Genomic DNA, 12,818 nt, shown 5'->3' on the forward strand with positions numbered 1-12,818 from the left:
TATATAGACCCCAACAATACCCTCTATTAGGGAAAAGTACTGTAGAGCACAGCTGGAATTTTGAAATGGAATATTTGGTCCTAAATGAAGCTGCTACCATCATCACATGTACACCTTTTTGATGACCCACTTCAAATTGCTTATGGAACAAATAATGGATTCCAGCAAACCAGTGGCAACATAACATATTCCATATTTCACTCCATCTCTCTCAAAAGCACCCTTTTTATTTAGTAAGGGCTATTGTAAAACCACTTGGACTAAAATGGACTATCAAACACTTGTCTTGCATCTTTACTGAACATTGTTACACCAGCCTCAACTTCACATGCCAATAACCTCAGAAAAAATTCCCTAGTCTTAAAGTTCAGTCAGTACATGATATTGAAGTACAAATGTTTAACTCAGTTCTCAAAGTATCAAACTGGGCAATTTCATCTTGCTCCAAAGCGGTAATGTTACAGTGTACACACTTTTGATTTTTAGCCTTTACATCCCCCTTCTTCTCCCAAATGGTATGACCCAGTCCCTGGATGCAACACAGGAGTTTTGAATGTTATACAGAACAGGTTATGATTAAAATTCGCAGCATTCTGTTCTGCTGCAAACATTGCCATCCCACCTCCCAAGGAAATCCTCCAAACCAATCATGCCTAGCCAACACATTGGCGCTCACCCTGTTAACTGTATTGATCAGGCCCTATCTATACCTATTGGACACAGTGACTGATTCACCTTGGTTGGCTGAGCAGTCATGAACATTTACTGGAGCCATTCCAGAATGTTCCCTATCCTTGGTAAGACATCCAATCACAACCAGCCTAGACAGCCATAAACCAGCAGGCACTCAAGGGGGGAAATGGGAAAACCAGTGGGCAGGAGGGGCACCGTGGGAGCAGTCAATGCCTTATGACCAAGAACGATTAGACCAAAGAGACTGTACAGGACTGGACCAAATGATGGATCTTCTTAAGCCCCATTCTTCCCAGTAAATTATTTACCTAACTTGTCTAGATATAGCTAAGACTCGTATTTTGATGTCTCTTGTTATAACAGTGCCAATCACTGTCCATTGTGACTTGTATGTCTCCTGTGCTTCTAGCATGCACTTGCTTCGGGCGTGAAGTAGTAAATAAACTTTCATTATTTTCTCAATCAATTAATCTGCTCTTCTTGTGTTTAGTTCTATTTTTCTTTCATCCTCACATATTCCTCAGCAACATATTGTTGTATGATGCACTTTGTAGGCTACTATCTAACTGGGGCTTGACCATTGGCAACTAACTGCTCTGTTTTCTTAGTCTAAACCACCTGTTTTCTTTGTTGCGATTAATGTACTACATCCTTCCCACATCCTTCACGCTGCAATAAACACAACAGGAGCCGTTTGTTTCAAAATATTTTTCTGTAAATTTTTAATACAAACTTAAAAAATCTGAACAATATAAACAATTATGATGCAACACCTACTGTATACTCTTCTGTCCAACTGAGATATGACATTTGTTTTACCCCCATGTACACGTTCCATACTGACTTATTGCACAAATTCAGTAGAAAATTAATACTTCCGGAATTGACATTGGAATTGTACAAGATAGGAAACTTTACATCTGGAAAGAAAATACAACTCATCTGCGGATATAGTGAATCTCTAACCCTCTTACTATACAGTTGGGTTTTATAGGCTTTTGTATAAAAAGTAAAGCTGCTTTAGCTTTCTCTATTTCTCTGGATTTTAATACAGCAAATGTAGAAAAGATAAGGCTTACAACCTTACGGTGTATCTTGTACAAAGTATATCAATATATACTCTTAAGCTGGAAAATGAATATAGTATACACATACACTATGGTCTCTGAATGGCTTTCACAAATATAGAAAACCGTAAGAACATAGCCATACTTACACAATTTGCACAATTCATTACAAACCATTCAGTTTCTCTGTGTCAACACTACATAAAGGTCCTTCTCAAAATATGCCAATGACTTGACAATTATCATAGAAACCTTCAAATTCCATAAAAGTCCACCTCAAGATTAAATTGTGCTATACTTCAAGTACAGTTCAGAAGAAACAACATAGTCTGTAAAACAACTCCAGTACTGAAACACTTGTTTAGGTAGTTGTGCAGCAACAAGTGGTGCCCACTCAGCAGTGGGGAGAAACCAACACTGGCCCCAAATGGCAGTCTTTGTCATCTAAGTAAGAGATGGACATTCCAACTGACATTGAACATTTCAAATGTCCAAGATAACACGCTTCCTTCAATACAAAAGTCTTGTTTTCATTCCAAAAATGCCTTCCAATAAAATTTCATCAACACACACATATCCCTGCCCTGTTGAGTACACATTGCAACCTTTTGTCATAAAATCAAGCTGGCCCACTTTCTTCACATGAGAACAGAGTCCTTCCTAACAGGAGTAAATATAACAGTTCCTAACATGTTATGTTCAAACTGCGCAAGTCTCAAAACTTCCTGTATCATTTCCTTTTCCACTTTAGCACTTTTCAACTTTCTGGACTTCAACTAAGAGTCCTATCTAGCAGCTTTCAGGTAAGAGCATGCCTTATGTGGACCTCACTTAACAGAGACAGCATGAGATGCTGACGTAGTAGCCAGAGTCCTGTCGGCTCAGTTAGCCACCATGACCTGGGGGTAGGGCTGGCCAGGGTACTGGATGGTGTTCAGGTTGAAGTTGAGGCCGTCCAGGTAGGACTTGGCACTGTCGTTCAGGTTGTTTGGAGACGGCATCTGGTCGAAGCCGCCCAGGCCGAACCCAAAGGTGTCTTGGATGAAGAGGTTGTTGAAGCCCAGAGTGTCTGCCATCATCTTTGGCTGGGGGTTGTAGACAAACTCCTTTGCATTGGGGGACAGCGCGCGTGCCGGCTTGTTTGTTGGGACGTTAGTGGGGTACTGAGACGCCTTCTGCTTCATGTACTCCGTCGGGGACATGCGGGGGCCGGACTTCTTCTGGGTCTTGGGCTTGGTCGAGCCGAACTTGGTCTGGGCAAACTCTGCCGTCGTCATTGTTGGGGTGTTGTTGCGCTGGAAGATGGTCGGGCTGACCGAGCTGCTGCTGAACATCATGCCCGAGGATGGCGATGGCGACTTCTCCGGCGAGAGGGTCCCCAAGGTGTTTTCGATCGGACGGAACACCTGGGCGTCTGGGTTGAACCCGCTGGAGGAGATGACCTCCTTGTCGCATGCCACATCCTCCTCCTCCGCTGCTGCGTAGAGGATCTTCACCGGCCCCCGCTCCCCCATGCGGTAGGAAACCTCCTTGGGGTCCACCCAGATGCTCAGCTCCTCGGGAAGGTGGCCCTTCACATCGGTGATGTCGAGCCCACTGGCGTCGCAGGCCTTCAGAACCACTGGGTCCAGGGTGGTGCTGATCCGGACACACCGGTACCCTGAGCCCTTGAATGGCTTCTCTGGGTACCAGTGACCCTCAAACTTGGCAAGCAGTCCCTTTTCAAGAGCCTCTGCGAACATGTTCACCCGCCGGCGGGGAAGCTTGTTGTACAGGTAGGACACGAGGAAGTTGAGGGCGACTTGGATCTCGACCTGCATGGCTGTCTTCGTAGTTGGCTGATGCTGTGTTAAACTTCTGACTTCCAGATGACAAACTCGCTCTTCGGTCTTTCTTCAACTCTGTTATGGTTTAAAGCAGATAAATGATCAGAAAACTGGCATTTCAGGATAGGACTGTACATGTTGTCAAAATGCGAATGTTGTGATGAATTCTTGGTCACTTAGCAGCTGACAAGATTACATCACCTATGCCTACATGGCCTAATGGATGTTTTTGTTACAATTTACAAAGGTTGAAAATTGACTGTGCGTCAATAAACACATCTGATTGCCCAATCAAAACCTTGTCAACCAGGACAACCACTGATAAATTTTTTTAAGTCAATTAATAACAAATGAAATAAAACACCCACAACACTCCATTGGACTATGTATACATCTAACAATGTTTATTTTTATGGCGATTGGCACCGATTAGTGAATTTCCCGCGAAGGCCCTTTCAATGCATACGGCCTCCTGGTATGGTAAGCAAGCCCCCCACTGGTGTTACGCACAAACATAACCTTTGCACCACTCGTGTTGGTAAACCTAACGTCGATATTTTCGTCAGAAAAATCCCCTTCAGTCCAGGATCTAACCATCCAGCTAATAGCAACTGTTCGATTTTGCTGCTAAGGATCCGTTCCCCTTTTTTGTCAAGGAGAGAATTTCTTCCTAGAGATCCAGAGCCAGCTGCTGGCCCCATTCCCACCTATTGTTTCCTTTGACACGCTAAAGACAAAGGATTAAAAAAGAAGCAACTGGACACCATGGACAAAGGGACTTGTGGCCAGAAACCTAGATATACACATTTTTCCTGCGTTTTCAGTGAAAAAATACGGAAAACATTGAAGCGAAGGCTGAAAAACCTGATAACCTAGTGCTGATCGCTGCGTCACAGAGAAAACATTTAACGTTTGCCTGCGTGTGCCGTCATAGTGAGGTCACCTTGGAAATTTTCACTCACACGAAACAACAACATATGAGAGGATTCGAAGCGCATTTTCAGCCGGAAAATCTCACCAAAATCTGTCCATATATTCTATATTTACCCTAACACGTTGTATCATTCAAATAAACCGAAAGAGTTCACCGAGTAAGCATTTTATGATAAAAAATACAGTTTGTTTTCATGGGGTCACCTTGTCAGCCCACGGGATTTGCACAGAAAACTCCCCAAGAAATAAGAATGATCTCAGCACACCGATGTACTAGAATAAATGCAAGGTGATTTTCATAAATTTTTACCATAAACCCTGTTCAGCTACGATGGGTCCTGCTATAACATTTGAAAGGGGCGGTGCGGAACGACTGAACAAAACGGGGCGGTGCGCGTTGTCAGGCGATGCCGTACAACAGCGGCGAGGGCGAACCATAAGTTCCCCGAACCACAAAACATATGAATAACAACAATCAGAACACTGCTTACCTGTAATATATATTACTTGTTCCTGGATCCCCGGTTGGGCAGTGAAGAGGTCAGAGTAGAAAAATATAAAAGTATAAAACATACAGGAGTGTTTATGTCAGTCAGCCACAGCCGTCCCCGCTTGCGTCTGGAGTGAACTAACCTCAGCTGGTCTGGGCAGTATATATACACAGGAGTGATCCGCCCACTACCTCGTACTCAGTCCTCACAACTCCTACACTATGTCAACTTCTTTTCCTGTAATTATTACAACTTACCAGAGTAAAATATTTTCTATATCATGGGTTGCAGTATACCGGTGATAAAAGTGTCAAAGTGTGTATATTTTTGCTGAAATGTCCACAAAACCTTTGGTACTATTTTCTGTACTGCGACTGTGGTCGACGTTTCGGTGGGTAAGTCGGCGTATAATTCTATGACGACACAGAAATGTTGTTATTTGATTGGTCGATATTTCTGGGGACGACGTGATTTGCATGGGAAAAACTTGGGCTGACCCAGCTGCTTGTGACGTCTGTGTACAAACAACACTATCCACCAATCAGGAGCCCGGGTGAAATTAATGAGGCAGAATGGGATCGTCAATAGGACGGTGACGTCCGTGTGACGTCAAACAACCTGCTATTTTGGGCACAAAGGGGAAATCGATGGCTCACCTCCTTATATGGGGGGAGAACTTTCTCCCGCTGGCTCTGCGGCGTGCGAGCTTCGTAAATCCGCCTTTTAACTCGAGTCAGGTGTAGGTGTGACCACTGTTAGAATGCCCCAAATTGCTGATGAACGATAGCTGTGAATCGATTTGAACCTTGCTGTCCCTGGAATTTTTATTAAAGCTCGCAATAGTGATGTCGGCAGCCTTTTCTGTGCTACTAGTACTATCGAAAAAGCCCAGGGACAGTTCCAGGGATGAAAGAGGGGGAGGCGATTCTGTGAACTCACGCACCGTGGGTGTGAATTAAATATGTAGGTAGCACGTTTTCATAGAGATCTTGATTTTATGTATGCAATTGGGTACACTGTGCTATATATGTTTTGTTTACTCGAACGTTATGCTTTGAAGTGTCTAAGAATCTCGACAGGTACGTACGGTCGATTAGATTATTTTGCGTGGGGGTAGGGTTATAATTTCGCAGCTCGCGCTAGCGCGGTACACCGCCATAGCTGTCACTAGTATACGACATGTAACGTTAGTAGATCTGCTCAGGAAAACACGGATGCACTTTACGGAAAAGCCTAAAAGGCCATTAAATTTACTGTTACAGTAGCGTTCTTCCCGCACATACAAGTAAGTCTACACGGGATAAAACGTTGTGGACAAAGGATCAACTTGCTCTGTCGATAAGTTGCCCTCGCATCTGAAATAAATGAGCTACCCTATGTATCACAAAGACTTCAAAAACTTGCTGACAGCACTTGGCTCCTTCATTATTGTTAAAGTTCTTTGTCACGCGCCATTGAGAATCCAAATTTAGAGATTGTGATCCCGGTCCAACGTCACCACAGCGCGCACTGACGCAGGCGCCCCAATTACGCTGCACTGAGGTGTACTCAGCGCTATTACAGTAGATCCTATGAGTGTAGAGTTCCATCAATAACGTGGCTCATTGTCGGTCCTTTGGGCAAAACAGGCGTGTAGTGTTTTCGCGGGTTGTGTTATTGAGACATGGCATCTGCCATCTTCTTGCAAGCTTTATTACTGTTTTGCCGTCCTGTTTTGTCCCACCTGCTGTATTTGCGTACTTCGGAAACCCGATCTAGACGGCTAAGGTAATGAATGAATGAAGACCTTTATTGCACATTTCTGCCACACTTGGCTAAGTACAGGTCACAACAAAAGATAATACAAGTACAGTTAACGGATACAAAAGAATATGACTATCATTAAATAAATTCTACTTCTCCTCGCTTTTCGGTTATAGTAGATATAAAAGAACAGACGTGTTTTTCAATGGGAGGTTTGTCTAGTCGCATTAGAAATATGAATTTTTGAACAGTACTTAAATGTGTGAAGTAGGGAAATAGGTTTTCTACAAGTTTATACAGTTCATTTCTTTCTTTGGTATATAATACACATTCTACCAGAAAATGACATTCGTCTTCTACTCTATTCAAAGTACAATGTTTACATAATCGTTGTTCTAGAGGAGTGCGGGTATGTCTTCCCGTTTCAATATGTAGTTTGTGGCAGCTGATTCTTAGTCTTGTGACTGCATTCCTGACCTTCATATTTGAATTACTTAGATATTTTTCTTCATTATAAGTAGTTTTGAATAATCTATATGATCTTAACTTATTTTTGGAAGCCCCACCTTTGTTGTCGTTATGTATTTCTTTCAGAAACGTTTGGAAATAAATGTCTTTTATCCGCTGGCCAATGGAACTAACAATTTGTAACGTATTTGAATTATATGAAATTGGTAGGTGCCATAAGAAAGCAAACCCGCTCTCCTCTAAAGACTTACGTATTCCTGTCGCCCAACATTTCACACCAGATTTGTCTAGATCTAACTGACAGCAGAAATGCATTATGGAAAATTAGTACTGGGATGTTTCAAAACAACCCAAGCCGAGAAACACGACACCAGTGAGCCAAAATAATGACTCCGGCTTGGTTTTGTTTGTCTCCCGTTCACGTTGCAGGGACGAGACATTAAGCTTTTGTTCACGTTTGCTTTGTATTTTCTTAAAATAGATTGGCAACTCTGTGCCTTCGTTAGGTCTTCACTGTTCAAAATGTGTATGTGTTATGGTTGGTTGGTATATTTGCATATACTTATTCTGGGGGAATATGTGTTTGTGGTGTGGGGGGATGTATATGTGGTGTCGATGGGTGTGCGCGCGCGTGTGTGATTTGTATACTAGTACGTGTGTTTGTGGTTTGCGTGTGTGTGTACGTGTGTGTGTTGGTGTGCGTGTGTGCATGGAGTGTACTTATGTTGGGTATATACGTGTGTTCGGGGCGTGCGTACGCTTCGCAAGTTTGTATGTGTGCGTGTGTGTGTGTGTGTGTGTTAGTGTTTGTGTTTTGGGGGTATTTTTGGACGGGGAGGGGTTCCCTTCGCTCCATGTACTGCCATGCTGTGGTGTGATATAAGATTATGCAGGTTAGATCACACGCTAGCCTCTGAACTGCAGCCGCCTGTTAAGGATTGATCGGCAAATCAGGAGTTGTGGCTTTAAGTAAGACGTGATCAATCACGGCACAAGGATTATTCGGTAAGTTGGCCCTGGCTGGCATTCAAATGTAACATTCAAATGAAAAGCTGGCAGAATCAGAATTTGCTGCTGAGAATCACATTAATACCACGCCTTTTATTCAACCGACAGTAGCATTGTGAACACGGGAGACGGTTAATCTCCAAGCAGATGTTGGAAGGCAAAATCATAACGTTTCTAGCTCCACATTGTTTGCTACAAACAGCCTCTTTAGATAGGGGGAGCTATAGAGAACGTTACGATCTTGCCTTCCAACATCTGTTTGGAGATCAGTGTATGGTATTGTGCTGTAAAGGTCGTTTAGACTAGACATAAGTAGCAACGTTTATCTTATGTTCGATTTAATCGTAATGAAATGGTCGCACAAAGCGTAACCAAAATGAAATGACAGCCATCGATAAAAATCGGGAAAAAAAGAACATGCAACAGTGATGGACTATTCGTCAAGAGACTCGCCATTGTTCGACAAAAGACACAAAAATACTCTCTCACTGGTTTCTTTCTATTCCCAAGCAGAGGAGTGGTTTTTGACGTGTTTTTAGGCGTTTTTGTCGGGCTTTCTATTTTGTGCCGTTTTTTTTTTATGTCGCCACTAAACTCCTCTGCTTGGAGAGTAGTTTCATTCGATGGTTGTAAAAGGATGCAGTCAGAAGGCGACCAATGCCTCCTGCTGTCCACAAAATGATACGAAGACAGATATTAGTATGGAAGGCTGCGATAAGAGCTGTTTATCTCACAAGGCAAGGACACGTGCCTTACTTGTACATAGATACAGCATTACGTAAACGAAAGAGGCTGAAAAGCATAGATGTGAAACAAAACTTGAGAAAGCCCATATCTAGAGTCTATAGACACGAAACAAACATGGTTATCGTGCGAACTTGACACAGACACGTGTTGCTGCCGTACGCCGTTGAAACATGACGTTCTTTCAATGTGTTTGTATCCTCCTAGATGGGCCGAGAGACTTATTTTGATAATAAGCAGCTCTAATTCCACTAACGCACTGTCTAGGTGGCTTCTTTGCGTGCGTGACACACGTGGCCTCGCCGTCCAAGTACATGTACCGACCTTTGAAAACTGCCTGGCAGCCTGGGAGATAATGGTTAGTTTTTTCGAAAGAGATGATACCATAGAATCAAGTGTGTTGCTGCATCTGTTTACGACAGTAGTCCCTTCTCTATCTATTCATCTACCTATCATCTAGCTTTCTATCTTGCTACGTATATACCTGTCTAATGCATGTCTATCTATCTATCTACATTTGTATTTCTCTTTATGTGTTTGTCTTTACATTCAAAGTGCATGCATGGCGAAGAAGGTTAGTCGTGCACAAGTCGGCGCCACCAGAGCACTGTACACGTGAAACATGGGCGATGGTTGACTTAGGATGTCAAGAAAGTTGGTACTAATTTTCCTATGCGTCTATCATGCATGAGATAAGGTACACGAAATTGTAAAATACGCGGAAGGGAAGAACAGAAGTGATTAGAAAAAGTAGTAGGTGGCGCGGAATGACGCAGGTTGTCATGTCGTGTGCGCCACGCGGTACGTTGCGAATGTTATGTGTGCGATAGCGGAACCGTAGGCGTTACGATCTTCCCGACCTCCATGACGCATCATCGTCATCACTGCATTTCCCTACCGACGTCAACAAAGCGGAGCACCGGGAGGCTCCGTTAAGCTCGCCATCGATCGGAACGTCTATTTTTCACGTCTACTGTCTGTGTCTCTAACGTCGCGCTGGGAGAAAAATCATTATCGCAACAGTTTTCACCCATCAAATATTTAAGCCAGCTCCGTCTGGTCTGTTTGCTGGAAATGCAGAACGATATTGCACACGGAGCCAACGTAGCTTCGACTCTCCTATTGGAAAGTCGTTCAGCACCATGGAAAGCGCGCAGGTGGCGTCACCTGGTTGTTCTTCCGCTCATTCGCGTAAAACCACAACCGAGACTGTTTTTCTTTGCAGCTGTAAAATCAAAATTACGAAAACCACATTGTAACACCTTGTTCACACAGCTTGAAAGCATGCTCTTTGAAATGATTCTCAAGCAACAGTTGTTTAGGGGGCTGTTCACAGATTTGTATACTAGAGTTACTAAACAGTCATATAATATTCACCAACAATCCATGTACAAAAATACTTATAAGCAACTTACATGTAAGTTCTATAATTATAAAAAATAATACGGAACTCATACGGACTTGATATCCACACGAGTGTGACAGCCCCCTAGGAAATGAACATAAGATATTTGTAGTACATGTACATGTGCATATATATTGAAGACTAGGCCGCTATGGGGCGCACTTTGGCATGGCCATATGGGTGTAAATAGCGATTCCCCGAGGGAAACTAATACCACGACAAAAGGAAATGGTGATAAACAGGAAAAGAACCTTATACTAGTAATTTCAGCATATTTTACACGGGCACAAAAAAGGAAGCCCCGGACCCTAGTCTCAATATGCGGCGTTTATTTTGGTACGTTCGGTCCAACACTGCTTTGTAGTCCTGTTTTTGTCGTTTATTCGTGCTTTGTGAGGGGAAGAGCTTGAAACTTGCTGGTGGTAGCTTGACAAAGTGCAAGATCGTTTGAACGCCGGATGTTAGGAAGTTCGCATAGCCTGTTGGTAGCTGTGTAAGTAAAAGTGCTAAAGGATAGACGTGTGTGCTCTATTGGTTAGATTGCAAACCAGTCGTGTGTCTGGATTACAAAGTCTTGAGCGGAAATCTCTGCCATTACGAAAAGCCCTCTCAGCTACTTTCAGTGGGCTTTACAGAAAAGCACAGATGGAAGTTAATTCACATAGGTCACAGCCAAACTAGGAACGGCCAACAGATTTAACACGGACAAAGATACAAACACAAAAACTGTTGTCGGTTCATAAAGTTACAATTTACTTGATACATGAATGGTTTATTTCACAAATTCAAAATGCACAACGGCGGCAGCCAACAACCTGGATTGTTCTTGTGACATTCACAAAATGTTAAAATCCGTCCACAAAATTAAACAATTAAAATATATTTTTGACAAACATTTAACCATTACACACGACATAAGAAAGATTGCTCTGGGAATTAAAATATAATATATACAGTACAATATACACATTGACCTTAAAACCATTGACTCTGAGCTAAATTATTGATAAAACTCAAAGGTGGCCATTACATGTACATTTTATGATTTGTCTTGAAGACAGCGTGAAGAGAACCATTTAATGAGCCATATTGCCTGTCTGAAGTGGTTCATCCGAACACTGAAGCTTGTTAGCTGTCTCTTCTCACGTGTCCAGAACTAAAAAAGGGATGGCCAGGCAAGACGCCTTGTCTATGTCTAAATAAGGACGTGTTCATTCTGCGGAAGTAATCCATGCAATCGTCCAGACAATTGCAGTGCTTGAATTGATCGCCTACACTAATACATGCTGATACGTTTTACCGATAAGCCGGCCGGTGTCGTGAGTCCGGATGTAGAACGCCATGCATCGTGACTGGTGGTTTCGATCGCATAGATATCCAAAAGGTGTGCAGTTTTCAAAGTGCTCGTACATGAAGACTTTTTTAACGTGAAGACCAATGTCTCAAATTTGAAGTAGCAGATCTGGAGGAGGCTTAAATCTGACTAATCTATATCAAATGTTGGGCCAAATGTGATTCAATGTAACACTAGAATCTAAAATGAAGTCCAGTAATTGGCGATAAACTTCTAAAACGGGGTTTCTAAAACCACCCTTTGTCTTTACTCATCTAAGCACCGTGAATATTTATTAGAAGCTAGTTAATCTTGATAACTCTGTGACATCAGAAACGGCAATAAAAGCATCTTTATGGTTATACTATTGTAACTTTTGTAAAAGTCATTCTAAAAAGGTCAAACCTGTTTTTGAGAAGATATGCTTTCATAGTTTTTTTCGCTCAGTGCAAGGCCGTAGGGGGTCACTCATCAAAGCACTGAACTAATTCTTACTGTAGCAGCATCTCTTCGCCCTAGGTCAGAAACGTCAATGCTCGAGACAAGCATGACTTCAATGACCCATTAGGAGAAGCAGGGGTTACGAAGGCTGCTCGGGAAATTCCCTACCCCATTTAGGCCGGAATGTTTTGATCTACTCACACCGGGGTATGCCCCTACTCTTTTTCAAAAGATGTGGTGGCTTCTTTTACGTGCTCAAGGTGTGACTCTCCTCAAACACGGGACCTCGATTTAACGACCTATCCGAGGGACGTCCCTAACCCCAAATGAGCTCATTTACACCTGAGTGAAAACAAGTAATTCTTTGTTTTTCCTTCAACGTTTTACCACTACCGAATATTGGAAAGGTGTAGCTAAACAAAAAGCTCTATTAAATCTCATCGTTTTGCATTGAGTCTGTTTTTACGAACGTGCTTTCTGACGGATGACATTTTTTGTACTTGAAAGTAACGACGATATAGAGAGCGGTGATCAGCCGAAATTGCCCGTATGATTGCTTTCTGTGCCGCCAACCGCCGCCGTGAGACGACGATAACAAAAAAAGTCCTTAATCTATTTACGGCGACGCAGCTCACGGAGCTTCCGCTTGACGCACACGAACGTCGC

General features: G+C 42.8%; 1 protein-coding gene across 1 annotated transcript; it reads right to left on the bottom strand.

Moving 5' to 3' along the window:
- Positions 1-2,183: 2,183 nt before the first annotated feature.
- On the bottom strand, positions 2,184-5,126 carry LOC136439699 (protein Tob1-like). Its single transcript, XM_066435238.1, has 2 exons — positions 5,011-5,126; positions 2,184-3,661 (listed from the first exon to the last, which is right to left on the bottom strand). The coding sequence occupies exon 2, from the start codon at positions 3,578-3,580 to the stop codon at positions 2,642-2,644; it is 939 nt and encodes a 312-aa protein (XP_066291335.1). The 5' UTR covers positions 3,581-3,661; positions 5,011-5,126; the 3' UTR covers positions 2,184-2,641.
- Between the last annotated feature and the right edge of the window lie 7,692 nt (positions 5,127-12,818).

This window comes from Branchiostoma lanceolatum, chromosome 8, assembly GCF_035083965.1.
Source record: "Branchiostoma lanceolatum isolate klBraLanc5 chromosome 8, klBraLanc5.hap2, whole genome shotgun sequence".
NCBI classification, from domain to species: domain Eukaryota; kingdom Metazoa; phylum Chordata; class Leptocardii; order Amphioxiformes; family Branchiostomatidae; genus Branchiostoma; species Branchiostoma lanceolatum.